The sequence below is a fragment of the Eublepharis macularius genome, chromosome 9 (assembly GCF_028583425.1).
Source record: "Eublepharis macularius isolate TG4126 chromosome 9, MPM_Emac_v1.0, whole genome shotgun sequence".
Taxonomy (NCBI): Eukaryota; Metazoa; Chordata; class Lepidosauria; order Squamata; family Eublepharidae; genus Eublepharis; species Eublepharis macularius.
In genome coordinates, this window is record NC_072798.1 from 3,199,676 (window position 1) to 3,215,953 (window position 16,278).

Genomic DNA, 16,278 nt, shown 5'->3' on the forward strand with positions numbered 1-16,278 from the left:
AGTCTTAAAGGTGCTACTGGACTCTTTATGATCTTGAAAAGATTGTGAGTGCGTATTGCCCATAGTTCTCTGTATCATGCCACACTACAGACCGGCATCTGCTCTGAACGGGACAGCTCAGGCACATCTCTGAGGGCAGTTCCACAGCTAGTGGCAGACAGTTCCAACAGCTAGCCAAGACCCAATGTGGCCCTGCTGGTCTTGTGATCTCTGGAAAGCCTGAATCACAACAGCTCGGCTCAGCTTACAGCCTGGGCAAAGGAAAGCGTGCCTACCTGGTTTCCACGGTGAAGCGGTTCGACTTGTTCACCAGCCCTCCCTCAAGGCCAGGGCCGTAGGCGCGTACGCGGCTGGGGTCACAGCCCTCGGTGACGCCCACCCGGAAGGGGCTCTTGGGCACCGGCACGTCATCGTAAGTCACTTCCACAAGGTGCACACCTGGGAGAACAGAGAGTCAGGGGGCAGCATCCCATCCCCACGGCCCCCACCGGGACTCCCCTGGCGGGTTCATTCTAGACAACAGGCAGGATCCGTCCCCCCTCTGCTCCCCAAACACGGGTCACCCGGTACGAGGTGCAGCCAGAACGCCAGCAGTAAAATTTTGCTTCCTCCTTTTTGCATGTTAAAACAGAGGCAAGTCTCTAGCCCTCAAGCAGGAAAGTGAGGAAAATGTCTGGCAACTCAGAAGACAAAGGTGGGCTTGGACCCGATTTCTAGCCATCAAGTGGACATCCCGCACCACTCTTGGTCTTTCCCGCAAGACCAGCAGAAGCAGAAGGAATCATGCCGAATAAATAGGAGGCACCTTTTAATTGCTAAAAGGGTGATCGCTGAACAATCTTCTGATTGATTAAAGGAAGTCCCTGATTAATTGAGCTACATTTTCTTAAAAAATGTTAATTATGTGAAATGGAAGTCCTTCTAATCATTGGTTAATTAGATGACTAAAACTCATACGACTTCATGACATGTTTCTTTGGCAGGGTGACAGCCCCTCCCAAAATAAATATATGCAAATGGCCTCGGTTTGCATCAGACAGGCAGCCTGCATAAGGAAGGACATAAGAAGAGCCCTGCTGGATCAGAGCAGCGGGTCCATCTGATCCAGTATCCTGTCCCACGCAGTGACCAACCAGCCAAAATGCAGAATTTCACTTGCTGCCTGTGCCGAATGCAAACATCCCTGATGCTAGCCAATAGACCCCGTTCTAAGAAACGACTGCTACAGAAGCTTGGAGGCTTCATCCTCCTAGCCTTAATTTAGGTTGAGGGAAGGATTGCCTAGCCCATAACAAAGGGGCAAGTGGGTTGCAAGGAAATAGAAAACAGAAGGAGCCACCTGTGCAGAGGGGCATGAGGGGCCTTACCATCCTCGTAGGGTGTGTACTGGACACGGTAGGTGCCGTCCCCATTGTCAGTGATATACGTGTCTGTCTTGGCACCGGAGGGGTTGATGACGCGCACCTTGATGTGGCTGCCACCAGTCTTGGTGAGTGAGCGAGCGTCCACCGTGAACTCAGTGGTGACCTCACGCAGAACACCTGGGAGAGATCATTAAAGGTGAGAACTTTGCTTTGCTGGTCATCCTTGGGGGAGTTTGCAATACAGTTGATGCATTTTTGCATCCCCTCCCTCTTGGACTGAAGCCGCATCCAGAGAGAGAGGGGTGGAAGGGAGCTGGTATTGCCCTGAGGAACTCGTACAGGTGGACTTTCTGAGGGTGCCAACCTGTAGGATCATCACGGGGCACCCCATAAGGACAATTTGTTCCTCCTTTAAGAATAGGAGCAATGGTTAATGCAGACAGAAGGATGGAGAAGTCTGTTGGTAGATGCACAGTTGGCAAAACCCAGAGCAGGAAGAATGAGAAAGAACAAGAAGCAACTCAGCTTAAAAATGCTATTAGTAGATTAAAGAAAGGAAGGTAATAGAGAGATGGATGAATTATCTGAATGTTGGTTGTTGTGGGTTTTCCGGGCTGTATTGCCGTGGTCTTGGCACATCCTTTCCACACTGTGACACTGAGAGATCTCTGTCTTTTGGTGCTACACCTCTGAAGATGCCAGCCACAGCTGCTGGCGAAACGTCAGGAACTACAATGCCAAGACCACGGCAATACAGCCCGGAAAACCCACAACAACCATCGTTCTCCGGCCGTGAAAGCCTTCGACAATATATCTGAATGTTATCTACCTATATTTACAGAGAGAGATTTTAGATAGGTAGATAGGCAGTCTGTCTCTCTCAAATCCACCTTCTCTCTGCCACTAACATCCACTGATACACCTCTTGTTTCAAGTTTGTATTGTTTTAATTAGATTGAGTAAAGACGGGTAGCTGTGTTAGTTTGTCTGTAGCAGTAGAAAAGAGCAAGAGTCCAGTAGCACCTATAAGACTCACAAAATTTGGGGTAGGGTATGAGATTTTGTGAGTCACAGCCCGCTTCTTCACTTCTTGGAATCTGAAGAAGTGGGCTGTGACTCACGAAAGCTCCTGCCCCACCCCAAATTTTGTGAGTCTTATAGGTGCTACTGGACTCTTGCACTTTTAAATTGGATTGGTCATTGCAGTTCTTTCAGTTTCTTCCTTGCCGACTGCTTTACAGACTTTTAATGGAAAAGTGGCATAAATTCTCCAACTGACAAATATCTATCCATCCAATCGGGATGGGTGAGTGGGGAAGACATAAGATATTGGCTTGCAACTCACCTCGTGGTTCCACTCCTGGCCCAAAGACCTTGACGTTGCTGGTGTCCACAGCAGGGTCAACGTTGACGCGGGCAGGGAATTTGGGCACGGCATGTCCGCCATATTTAATGGTGATGGTGTAGGTGCCGGGGAAGGAGGGAATATAGGTGATGCTGTAGGTCCCGTCGCTATTGTTTTGGATGAGCACCTCGGCCTTGACCCCCGAGTCAGAGATGATCTCAATGGTCAGTTCAGCGTCGCCCGCCTTGGAGCAGTCCACCATGAAAGTAGCCACCTCACCCACCTTCCCGTGCTCTAGGCCAGGCCCACTGGCCGTCACCTTGGACGGGTCGAAGACGGGCTTGATGTCAGCCTTGAAGGGTGACCCAGGGATGTGGGCGTCCGCAAAGAGGATGTTGATGGCATATTCGCCAGGCTCCGTGGGAAGGTAAGAGACGGAGCACGAGCCATCGCCGTTGTCTTGGCACTCGATCTTGGCTTCACAGGGGCCCTCCACAGTCAAACCGAGCCCCCCAGTGCCAGCCCCTTTGGTGTCGATGGTGAAAGGCGCTGGCTTCCCGACAAAGCCACCCTTCAGCCCCGGACCATAGGCACACACCTGGAAGGGAAACATGAAGTAAATTAGAACAAAATTCATGTCTAGCAGCACCCTAAAGACCAACAAGTGTAAGCTTTCATGACTCAAAGTTCACTTCTTTATATTTCTGTCAGAAAGTGGGTATTACCAAGAAGGGCCAGCTGGTGCCAGTATGCAGAGATTCAATGTAAAACAATCAATTTGATTAGAGCGAGGAGATATGCAGAGGTGGAAAATGCAGAGAATTAGTATCTGTATGGAGATAAGAATCCTATGTCCTGATCCAGCCCTGGGGAGTCTTTGGCCCTGAACTTGTTAATGAATTCTGCACTGCAGAATTCACACTGCAATCTGCCTTTGAAGCTTCTCTGTAGGAGAGGCGCCACTCTTAGGTTAACAATGGAATGTCCTGGAGAAAAGTGAGTTCCTTGCTCCCAGGATCTGCCTCATATTGGCCAGGAACGGCCGTTGCAGAAAATACCCCCCAGTGCATACATTAAGCTTCCCAGAAGTCCCTGTGCTGCTGCGAACACCTCCAAGGCGCCCTCTGACTGCCAAGGGAAGCCAGACATCCATGGGTGGTGGTTAGTGGAGGGCACATCATTTTGCCCTCCTCTTGAGCATTTAGTGCCAAACACTCACCTTGGATGGGTCCGGGGGCATGACAGCCTCAACCGAGAAGGGGCTGCCCGGCACAGGGTGTCCATCGTAAGTGATATCCACCTTGTAAGGCCCCTCTTCGGGTGGCATGTACTTGACGGAGTGGATGTCGTTGGTGGTGCCAGTCTCTACTTTGCAGGGGATAGGGCGCCGAGAGGGGGAGCTGATCTTCACGTCCACCTGGCCTTGCCCACCTGCCCCCTTCGTGTTGATGGTAAATTCCTGGTCACGGCCCACGTCCACCTCTGCAGGAAGAGTGGGGGGAAAGGTGTGAATGGAAGAGGATGGGCAGATGTGCAGAAAGCTCCATTTCTACCACTCCCCATAACACAATGCATAAAACTCAGGGGAGACTACTTTGTATGGGGAATAATTAACCCATGGGACTCACTGCCTCAGGATTTTGTGGCAAATCACAACAAAGAGCACATTTTAAGACAACTGAATATATGAAGCTGTCTCATTCTGAGTCAGAACATGATCTTTATTCATTTATTTAACTATTTATTTATAGTCCTCCTTTCTCACGGAGGCTCAAGGAGGATTACATCATGCCGAATCAGATAGCAGACCCCGTGTTGTCAACACAGGCTAGCGGCAGTTCTCTAGGGCCACAGGTAGAGAAGAGCGTGCTGCCTCAAGCCCTTGAACTGGAGACCCTGGGGGCTTTGGCCAGCTATGCAACACCCGTGATGCAAGACAGCGACAGCTGCACCAAAGAAACCCAGTTGAATCTGCGCTGCTCCTTTTGCCAGGAAACTAAGTGGCAGAGACCGAGTGTGGGATCTCCAATGAGCCGAGCAACAGAAGGCACCAGGCAGCCTAATTTTCTACACACTGACTCAGGAGCACGTCCCGCTGGATTCAGCGGCACTTACTCCCAAGTAAGCATACACCTAATTGAAACTCTGAACACTGTTCAAAACCCATTAGTGAACACGCTTTGTGCAGATGCCAAACTTCAACCATCTCCCCCGGTTTTTTATTGCACTTTCATTGTAAGTCAGATAAGCCAGATAATTTAATTTATTGCATTTCTAGCCTGCCTTCCCCGCGAGCAGGTTCAGGGCGGGTAACAACATTAATATTAGAATAACATAAAATACAATATAAAATCAATAATATAATATAAGTACAAGATATAAAAATTAAAACCAATTCCAGGTGGCCATGTGTGATGTGAATACCCTGCGTCAGGAATTCATTAGGGTAGAGAGGGCAGGTTGCAGACGTCTCAGCTAAACAGTGACCCAAGACCACAGCAGAGGGGCCGGCCGAGTAGCCCACCCAAGCCTCAGCCGCTACCATAGGCCTGGCGGACATCTCCATCTTACAGGTCTGGCGGAACTGTAACAAGTCCCACAGGCCCCTCGTCTCGACAGAGAGGGAATTCCGCCAGGCTGGTGCCAGGGCTGAAAAGGGGAAGCAAATTCGGGGGAAGGGGAAGTCGCCCGCATTGGCTTTGCTTGGACTGTCAAAGATGGGCAGACGTGTGTCGAGGGCCACTGGCAGAATCTCAAACCTTTGCCCTCCCTCCCTCCTGAATGCTGCTCAGCCCCCACTGGTCCCCCCCACTTACTGCTGTTGAGTCCTTGCACTTTGACCTTGCTGAGATCGAGAGGCGGAGCCACATTAACTGGGAAGGGGCTCTTCGGGATGGGGTCTCCACCGTAGGTGACCGTCACTGCCATGTTGCCCTAATGTTGGCAAAGGGGCAGGGAGAGAAGAGATCAAGGTCAGATACAGCAAGGACATACTGGGTGGAATGGATTCTTTGGTCTCTGCCCGGTAACATTCTCGACAGCTTCCCCCTGCAGCTCCCTCCCTTTCCCACTAACAAGGCCATTCGCTGCAGGGAACTGAACAATTGCACTCTTTACACTGACGATGAGATAACAAAAATAATAACAACATTCAATTTACATACCACCCTTCAGGACAACTTAATGCCCACTCAAAGCGGTTTACAAAGTATGTCATTATTATCCCCACAACAATCACCCTGTGGGGTTGAGAGAGCTCTGAGAGAGCTGTGACTGACCCAAGGTCACCCAGCTGGCTTCAAGCGGAGGAGTGGGGAATCAAACCCGGTTCTCCAGATTAGAGTCCTGCCACTCTTAACCACTACACCAAACTGGCTTAAGTGTGAGGGAGGCACAATAGTTTGTGTGCACTATACAGATAATTTTTAAATTTAATCTTTCATTAGATAGGAGGCAGAAGAGAAGAAGACCAGCCAATCGTATCAATAAGCTGCAGGGCTTCTGACCATTGCAAACTTTAGTGGTAGGAAGAGGGTGCAAAGCTTGCTCCATATCAACAGAAGCAACCCATTTTACACTTTCGAATTAGGATGCAAAGGAAGTTTTTCCGGCTTCCTTCAAAGAAAGTAGTTAACGCAGGGTCACTTTGAAATTCCTAGTGCCTCCTCCGCTACTCACAGAATTACAATTCCCAGGGAGAAGGAAGGACTCATGCAGTATAGATTCTGGTCGTTAGTTGTCTTGGTCTGCTGTAGAAGAGCAAGATTCGAGGGCAGTGGCATCTTAGAGCCCAACAAGATTTCCAGGGTATGAGCTTTTGAGAATCAGCTCTGACAAAGGTTTGATTCCAGAAAGCTTATACCCTGGAAATATGGCTGGTCTCTTAAGGTGCTACTGGACTAGAATCTTGCTCCTTTATGTAACATAGAGCATGACACTCAAGTCATTGCGACCCGCTTTGAGCAGAGCAAATGAACCAAAGGGACTCTTAAACGGGGGGCCTGCCGGAAGATGCTGCCGGATGGGCCCTGTGGGAACATCCTGGCCTGAAAGCGGAGGGGCCGAGGTCCTTCTCACCTGTTGCACAGCCGTGTACTTGACAGTGTAAGAGTAGTCGTGGTTGTCGATGATCTCAAAGTCTCGCACAACTTCACCCTTGGTGGCTCCCGCAAAGTGCACGTCCAGCTTGGCTTTGCCAGCCCCTTTGGTGAACACCGTGAAGTGGGTGGGCTTCCCGACTTCCACACCTGGGAAGAAAAAGTCACATTGGGCACAGCCCCTCAGTACCCTGGTTGCAAAGGATGCTGCCATTTGCCTTCTTGGCAGAGGACGGGGGCCCCCTGGCAGCATACCAGGGACAAGGAAGATCCTTTCCTCCCATCCTAGAGCAAACTTTGAGAATGGTCGGTCGCAGCCAAGAGTTATCTTGAAGCCTCTTTCCCCCCCTCCCCCTTGGAATTCGACTCCATCTCAAACTCCCAGCAGGCCTTACTTCTTGTGGCCAATTTCCCACCTGTCCTCGGCCCCTGCTCACCTGTCCGGTTGAGCCCAGGCCCTTCGGCCTTCACCTTGCTGGCATCGTGGGAGGGGTCCACTTTGATGTGGAAGGGGCTGATGGGGATTTCCTGTAGGGGGGAAAGGAGAGGCTGTTGGACCGAAGGAGCAGCAGTCCCAGTCACGAGGGCTGACACCGAGCCTGGCTGCTCCTTATCTGCAGTCCCTGCTTTTGGCACTGGGTTTCAAAAGTGAGAGGTGCGGGGGCTTAAGATTGCCTGGATTTGAGCTAAATCCAAAAAACATGCTATTAAACATCCTACCAATTCATGTTAGAAAAGAACAGGGAGACCTTTTTCGTTATGTGGTGATAGCAGCAAGAGTGCTATACGCAGCAAAATGGAAAACAGATATGTGCCCTAACATGTTAGAGTGGACAAATAAGATGTATGAAGATGCATCAATGGCCAACTTAGCTACGTATGTACATAATAGACCCATAGCTTAATGTTGGGGGAAATGGAAGCATTTCTTTGACTACTTAGGCAAAAATTAACATTCATTAAGGTAACTCAGTATAAAGATAAGAAGATAAAACACAGGGAAATGATTAACCAAAAAAGTTGATATTATAGTTTGTATAAGCAGGCCTCATTTTGAGGAGGAACGCGCAGGAACACAGTTCTGGTAGTTCTCCAAAGAGGTCACATGTCAGGTGGCCCCACCCACCTGACTCTCGGCCATTTTGGGCCCATTTCAGCCTGGATTGGGGCCAAAACGGCCTGAATCAGGCCTCTGACAGGTGGTGGATCACTCTCCCGCTCAGCAGCAGCCCGATCCTGACCATTTTGGGCCCCTTTTTGGCCATTTTCAGCCCCTTTTTGCCATTTTGGGCCCAATTTCGGCCCTGAATGACCAGGATTGGGTCCAAAACAGCCAGGATAGGTGATGTCAGGGTGTGTGGCATATGCAAATAGCTATGCTAATGACACATTTCCAGTTATGTCAAGGGGCGTGGCATATGCTAATGAGTTGTGCTAATGAGTTCTAAACTCCCCTCTGTTTGGAGATCAGGGGGCGGGGGCCACCGGCCATGTGACCATTTTTGACGAGGGCAATTTAAACTTTAAACCCGCCCCCCTTGTTCCAGCTGACCCAAAGTGACGTCATTGTGCAGTCTTGAGTTCCACCACTGGGTTCCACTACCCTTTTTCCCAGAAAAAAAGCCCTGGTCCGAACCAACACTCAACTTCAGATTGGCCCAATAGCCAAGCCAATTGCAAGTGTGGGATTCTGTGTCTGTCCTTCCTCCCTCCCTCCCTCCCTCCCTCCCCACATTCCCCCATGTCAGTGAAGACTGCAACAGTAAGAGTGTTATATGAGGATCTGGGAGACATGGGTTTCAATCCCCACACTGCCATGAAAGTTAGAACCTCTCAATCTACCTCGCATGGTTGTTGTGATAATAAATGAGGAAGGGCGAACCCACGCATGCTGCTCTGAATTCCTCGGAGGAAGGACAGGATAAAAATGCACCAGGCAGAAAGGCTCTCAACCCAGGGGAGACGTGACCCCACTGCCTACCTGGTTGGCAAAGAGAACCATGATGGTGTAGCGCCCCGGGCCAGGCGGTGTGTACTTGACGGTGAAGGTGTCGTTGTCGTTCTTGATGATGTCAAAATCAATGTCAGCCTCCAACGGCCCCACCACGCCTGGTGCGCATTTGATGCCGATGCTCACGTCCCCTGAAAGACAGGCAGCACCCAACGGATGTGAAGGGGCGGGGGTGGGAAGGGCAAACTGATCGTCAACAGGATCATCCTCATCATCTTCCATCATAATAATCTTCCCTTCAGGATGACTTAACACCCACTCAGAGTGGTTTAAAAAGTGTGTTATTATTATCTTCACGATCATCACCCTGTGAGGTGGGTGGGGATGACAGAGCTCTGAAAGAGCTGTGACCGATCCAAGGCCACCCAGCTGGCTTCAAGCGGAGGGGTTGGAGATTGCAAGGGGGGTGCACAAGCCATGTCCTGCATGAGCCACACCCCACCCCGAGCCCCCTCCCTTGTTTCATCCCTCCTGGAACTTTGCTAACAGGGAGACCCTCCTGCCAAGGGAGGCCACATAGGACCAGCCAGGACTATGGATGAGCTAAAGGACCAGACCCATGAGGGAGTCAGCTGGAAGCCAACTGACTCCAGCCAGCATGAGCTCCCAGGCCTTGGAAGGAACCTGTAGATCCAAGGACAACCTGTGTGACATTCTGGTGACAAAGCTGGCTTTTGTCCTTGGATGTATCAGCCCCCCAGACTGGAAACCTTGCCGCACCCTTTTCCAGGAGACAGTTTTGGGAGAGCAAGAGAGGTCGACACCTTATCTTCTCTATCATGGGGCAGAAGATCCTCAGAAGACACCACAGAAATTCCACACGCACTTCAATTGCTTCCCTTACCTTGCCCAGCCTCGCTGCAATCGACTGTGAAATAGGTCGGCTCGTTGGCCTTCAGCCCCGTCTTCTCGACTCCGGGGCCATACACCTTGACTTTGTTGGGATGGCTCCCCTCACCGACGCTGACCTACCAGGAGGAGAAGGGGATTCATAGGCACAGTTTAGGGCAGATTTTCCTAAAGTTACAGGAGGGAATGGCAAAGAAGACCAGGGTGGGATGCGTGGAATGCAATTTGCCCACAATGTGTTGTTCACTTGTGGCACTCACTGCCACAAGATCTACTGATGGCCCCTGGCTTGGATGGCTTCCAAAATGGATCCAACCCTCTAAATAAAGTCTCACTTAGGGTCAAATTATTCACTTTTTTAAAAGAGTTGGGTCCAGTTTCCATGGAACATTCTTTGCATATGGAGCACGGTGCGGAGGGCAATCTCAACCCCCCTCTGTCTGGAGATCAGGGGGCGGGGCCACCAGCCATGTGACCATTTTCTCTGAGGGCAACCCACTGAGTTCCACCTCCTCTTTCCCCAGAAAAAAAGCCCTGCCTACACGAGTCACTCCAGTGCTGCCCACTTACCCGGAAGGGGCTCTTGGGAATGTTGACGCCCCCCCAGCTGATGATGATGGTGTGCTTGATGGGCTTGGTGGGGACGTAGACGCACGAGAAGGTGTGGTCGCCATTGTCTTTGATCTTGATGTCAATGGGCACGCCTTCGGCATCCTGGAAAGAATAATCTTATGTATCATCGAAGCCATTCCTGGTTCTGTCTCGTGGCCACCCTTCTGTCCAGCTATGGAACGGACCCCGAGCAGACGCATGCAGGTGAAAGAGCTGGGCTTTGGCGGGGGGGGGGGACTGACTCAGTTCTCAGGCTGCACACGACAAAGTAGAAGAATTGGGTCCAGATGTAGGGTTGCACTGCCTGCTGGGAAACAAGTGGTGCAATCCTATGCATAGTTACTGCAGTGTAAGCCCATTGATTGCAATGGGCTTAGACTGGAGTAACTATGCTTAGGATTGTACTGTAGGACAGCGATGCCTGCCGTATCTGTGCAGCCCCACCTCCTCGTACAAGGACTGGCGGGGGAGCGGGGGGCAGTCTTGTCTGGTACTCTGCACTTGCAAAAGGAGGATCACAAAGAAAAACGTCTGAGATGGGGAAACTCTGTGGCCAGGGAATGAAGTGAAAATGCAAATGATTTGATATTGCGAGAGCGATTGCTGACGAGCAGCACCGACCATCGTGCTGTTGTTCAGTCTTCAGGGTCACCTAGTTAGGCACCTGCACAACTGTTCTATGCTAATACCGAAGTTTCATTCTCTTTGACCCGTGTTCAAACTCCAGTGACTCATTTTCTCCTGCTGATGGCTCAGTGGTCCTTTGCTATCTATCTCCCCAAATGTTCACGTCCCTGCTTTCACCTGTGCTAAATTCTGAATAAGCACCCTGTTGTTAATTCTTGCTTACTCTAGGATGGAACATTAACTTCACTCTAGGCTTACTAGAGATTGCTGGCTCTGTCTCAGCTCCTTTAATGTGCGAGATGGAAGTGAGCTCAGAGCACCCGATTGTGCACAACTGACCAGAACGCAGGGCTCCATGACTGCTTACCTGAGCATAGATCTTGAGCTCAGCTTTGCCTGCCCCTCTGGCGTCGATGGTGAACTCTGCGGGCTTGTTCACAATGCAGCCGACGGGCTCCAGGCCAGGACCAAAAGCTTTCACCTGGAAGAGTTGCAAAGAGATGTTGCTGCCTGAGATGGAAACACAATCCCAGGGAACGGCGTGCATGCTGTGATTCGACATCCAAAAGGCAAGATGCGCTTGTGGGATAGATGCAGCTTCCTGAAAATGTCTTCCTTCAATCTTTGGGGGAAAATGAGTTTCTAAGCCTTAGGAATAAAAGGATGTGCTTGAAAGGAAGTAGGAAATCCCTTCTGAAGTCTTCGACGAGACCGAATGACCTCTTGGGTGGTTGGGGTGTCATTGCCCCCCAATTGAGGAATAATTATACAATGTATGCTTCATTGGCATAATTTATTTATATCATTCATACCCCACCTTTCTCTCCTATGGGAACCCAAAGCGGATTACATCGTTCCCCTCTCCATTTTCCCCTCAAACAGCCCTGTGAGGTAGGTTAGGCGGAGAGTATGCTACTGGCCCAAGGTCACCCAGTTTGCTTCCAAGGGAGAGCAGGGATTCGAACCTGCATTGCCCAGATCCTAGTCCAACAGTCTAACCTCTACACTGCAGTATCTCTCTTATAAGGTATATAAGGCCCAGCAATTCTGCTAGTAACCTCTATATGAGGCCGGGGCAGCTGCTGTTGTGATTGGATGACCCATGGCGACTTCTCATTAATGCCCATCCAAGGTAGAGCAACACAGGTTAGCTTTGATTGGCTGGGGCAGAGCAGGTGGCTAAGATCACTGCTTGCCCAAGCTGGGCTAGGCAGGATCACTGATTGCCCAAGCTGGGCTTGGTTGGATCACTGATTGCCCAAGCTGGGCTAGGTTGGATCACTGATTGCCCAAGCTGGGCTACGTTGGATCACTGATTGCCCAAGCTGGGCTAGGTTGGATCACTGACTGGGCTAGGTAGGATCACTGATTGCCCAAGCTGGGCTAGGTAGGATCACTGATTGCCCAAGCTGGGCTAAGTAGGATCACTGATTGCCGAAACTAGATTACTGATTGCCCAAGCTGGGGAAGGCCTACCTTCTCAGGGAAGTATTCATTGGTGGCAGGCAGGATGTGGGCAATGAAGGGGCTGTCCTTGATGTCCTCGTCATCACAGATCACGTGCACAGCATACTCGCCTGGCTCTGTGGGCCAATAGCGAACATCGCAAGACCCATCCCCTTTGTCATCGCACTCAATTTTGGCCTGGGAGGGGCCTTCGATGGAGAAGCCTGTGGGAGAAAGAAAGGGAGGCAAGTGGCTGAGCCAGAGAGCAGATGGGCGGGCCACAATCTGGGATGCAACTTCCTCCACTCCTGACCCACATCATTGTCATACACTAAAGAATTTGTAGCAAAACTTATCCACAACCCCCTGCCCAATCCACATTTTCGTTGTTGTTGTTGTTTTTGTTTATTCAGTGCCTGGACAGGCAGCCTATAATATATGGTGCATATTAAACAAATAAAGACCACCGAGGAAGGCCTCAAAGCCGAAAGGTGTTTGGCTACGTGAATATAATGATGTATGTAACGGTGGAGTGGAGAGTGCCCTCAAGTCATAGCTGACTTATGGTGACACCCCCCGGTGGGGTTTTCATGGCAAGAGACTAACAGAGGCGGCTTGCCATTGCCTACCTCTGCAATCCTGGTCTTCGTTGGAGGTCTCCCATCCAATTACTAACCAAGGCTGACCCTGCTTAGCTTCTGAGATCTGCTGAGATCAGGCTCACCTGGCCTATCCAGGTCAGGGTGTATGTAACAGTACCTGGTTATTTTTAAGATGCCTATTAATGGTTAACATCTCTGTGTGTACAGGTGCAAGTATTCAAGAATTTCTACACTAGAGAAATATACTTATATAAAAAACCAAAGTGATATTGTTTTAATCATACATTTTTAATTCTTGGTATTTTATTAAAGATTGTGGTATTCTTTTTTTGATTTCTTGGCCTTGGCCTTGTATGTATAAGTTTTTCTTCTTCTTTTTGTTCTTTCAACCTTTGTGGTTACCCAGTTCTCTTTGGGTTGAAGCCCCCCCCTGGTTTGCTGTTCCCCACTTACCCAGCGTGCCCACTTCCGTGCCAATCGCCTCCACGACAAAATCTGCGGACTTTCCCACCATGCCGGTCTCCAAGCCTGGCCCCCAAGCCCTGACCTTCTGCACTCCAGCCTCCGGCCCCACTTGCACCTCAAAAGGACTGGAAGAGAGAAGGGAGAGGATCGAGAACTGCATGAGGACGAGGCGGGTTCACATTCAGCCCCGTCGGCTTCCCAGCTGAGAGTCCTGCATGCTCCCCAGTTGGCCAGTTCGGTCTTCCCGAACAGTGTGCATGCGCATAGATTGCTCTTGCTTTGCATAATTTATTCTGTATTTTCACCATTTTGCTGTGTTCTTCTTGCCATAGGGCAGTGTTTGTGGGACATTGAAGCATTCCCCACAGATGCCACTGCAAATCCAATACAGCCTCTAAAATAGCACTTGGCAATACCGACATGCCTTCAGCATATCTTTATAGCCATAAGAATTATTTACAAAAAAAACCCCTGGATTTTTAGGCTGTTAAATTCTGGACCCAACACCGCCTTTTCTGCATATGCAGAATTGCACCCAACACACAGCTGTGCACTTACCTCCTTGGGATAGCATAGCCTCCCCACGTAATGGACACCACGTACTTCCCGGGCACTACAGGGTAATAGTCACACTCGTACACCCCATCGCCAACGTCTCGGACCTTCACTGGCTCCTCAGTGCCTTCTGGGGAAAAGCAGGTGGAGAGGCAGGAAGGGTGAGCAGGCAGGACAGCAAAACACACACGGAGCCCCCTCCCAGAGCCCCAGAGGATGTTGGATTCATTCATGAACGGGATGATGGCCAGTCTGCAAGGGTTGCCAGTTTCCAGGTGGGGCCTGGAGATCTCCCAGAATTAGAATAGATTTCCAGACAACAGAGATCATCAATTCCCCTGGAGAAAAGAGCTACTTTGGAACGTGGACTCTGAATGGGAGTCCTCCCTACTCTACATCCCTTCCCAAACCCACTCTCCCTAGACTCTGCCCCCAAATATCCAGAATTTCTGGAGTTGGCAACCCAAATACTTGTGTTTTCTTCCATGTCAACAACCTTCCATGGACAAAAGAGGCACTTGAAGGAGGGGTGCTTTCCATGGTCATAGATCCAGAGGAGTTAGCCGTGTGAGTCTGTAGTAGCAAAATACTAAAGAGTCCAGTAGCACCTTTAAGACTAACCAACTTTACTGTAGCATAAGCTTTCAAGAACCACAGCTCTCTTCATCAGACGCATCATGCATCTGACAAAGAGAGCTGTGGCTCTTGAAAGCTTGTGCAGATGCATCGTCAGACAAACAGAGCTGTGGTTCTCGAAAGCTGGCGATGCATCTGACGAAGAGAGCTGCGGTTCTCGAAATCTGACAATGCATCTGACGAAGAGAGCTGTGGTTCTCAAAAGCTTATGCTATAATAAAATTGGTTAGTCTTAAAGGTGCTACTGGACTCTTTACTACCTGGCAACTGTGGCAGATGGAGGAAGAGAGATGCAGGCACTTACTTGGTCCCTTGACTGTGACTTTCAGGTCCCCAGTGCCGGCTCCTTTTGTGTAGACCTTGAAATCAGCCACCTCCTTCACGCGCACCCCCTTTGGCTGCAGTCCACGGCCCATTGCCCGGCAGGCATTTGGGCTGCAAGCTGTGGAGGGCAGAGAAGATAAGAGTTTAGCATCCAACCACGGGGTCCAGCACAGAACTCATCCGCTGTTACATCATTCCCCATGCACCTGGCCTCTAGGACTCGGGGGGGGGGGGGGGCTGCAATGGGGGAGTTCACCTTGTGATGCCAAGGGCTTAGCACCCCCCCCCAAAAAAACCCCTGCAAGTCTTGCAATGCCAGGCAAGTAGGATGTCGCCCAAACAAGCACACAAGGTTGGATCCCGACAGGCATCTGAACGGCTTGAAGAAGCCCACCACCCCCAGGAAGCAAGCAAGGGGCATGCAGAGGGGGCTGGTAACAGCCGATGCCATTCAGGCTGTGTTTTGCCAAGAAGGGGGTCCCTTTGGCTCACGGTAACAGAGGTGGCATATATGTTATGGATGTCACTCTTTTTGGCTGATCTCTGTGGGTTTTGAGAGGGGACTCACTTTTATACTAACTTGGCTCTTCAGGGATTGGCAGTATATGAAGCACAAGAGTCCCAGAATACCGAACAAGTTTATGTTTCATGTTTCGCATTTATAAATAGATAGCATTACTGAGCATCAAGTTCCATTCCATGGCCATTTTTAATTAATTATTTATTTTTATTTATGTCATTTATAGTCCGCCTTTCTCACTGAGACTCAAAGCGGATTACATAGTGAGAGGTTAGCACAGCAGACATCAAGGACATTTCAATAAACAATGCCATAGGGTAAATAAATGCGAGTTTACAAAGACATAATGTTCAAGGTTCTGGTATTGACCTATAAGGCCCTGTACGGACTGGGACCAGCATATCTACGGGACTCTCTCTCCCCATATATTCCCCGGAGGACACTCCGATCAGGGAACAAACTGTTGTTGGTGGTCCCTGGCCCCAAGGAGGCCCGCCTAGCCTCGACTAGAGCCAAGGCCTTTTCGGTCCTGGCTCCCACCTGGTGGAACGCTCTGTCTGCTGAGATCAGGGCCCGGCAGGACCTACTATCCTTTCACCAGGCGTGCAAGACAGAGTTGTTCCGCCAGGCATATGGCTGAGGCTGGGCCTCCGCTAGCCTGAAAAAAAAGGGATGCATAAATCTTAACCCTCCCTGTGAAGGCTGTCCACCACCCTGTTTTAAATGTGTTGTTTTTAATGTACATGAATTTTTTAATTGTATTTTTAATACGTTGTTATCTGCCCTGAGCCCGCTCATGGGGAGGGCGGAATAGAAATCTGAAAT

At 50.1% G+C, this 16,278-nt stretch overlaps 1 protein-coding gene across 4 annotated transcripts in view; it reads right to left on the bottom strand.

The window, feature by feature from the left end:
• The window catches only part of FLNC (filamin C), a 100,909-nt gene that overhangs the window by 35,865 nt on the left and 48,766 nt on the right, over positions 1-16,278 (bottom strand). For all 4 annotated transcript variants that reach the window (XM_054989331.1, XM_054989330.1, XM_054989329.1 and 1 more), the window contains 15 exons: positions 14,914-15,051; positions 13,977-14,103; positions 13,407-13,543; positions 12,382-12,575; positions 11,273-11,386; positions 10,237-10,380; positions 9,662-9,785; positions 8,788-8,948; positions 7,244-7,334; positions 6,787-6,956; positions 5,526-5,643; positions 3,929-4,191; positions 2,710-3,307; positions 1,368-1,541; positions 276-438 (listed from right to left, as the gene is read on the bottom strand). In XM_054989331.1, coding sequence (XP_054845306.1) covers positions 276-438; positions 1,368-1,541; positions 2,710-3,307; positions 3,929-4,191; positions 5,526-5,643; positions 6,787-6,956; positions 7,244-7,334; positions 8,788-8,948; positions 9,662-9,785; positions 10,237-10,380; positions 11,273-11,386; positions 12,382-12,575; positions 13,407-13,543; positions 13,977-14,103; positions 14,914-15,051 — 2,716 coding nt within the window. The remainder of the gene's footprint in view (positions 1-275; positions 439-1,367; positions 1,542-2,709; positions 3,308-3,928; positions 4,192-5,525; positions 5,644-6,786; positions 6,957-7,243; positions 7,335-8,787; positions 8,949-9,661; positions 9,786-10,236; positions 10,381-11,272; positions 11,387-12,381; positions 12,576-13,406; positions 13,544-13,976; positions 14,104-14,913; positions 15,052-16,278) is intronic.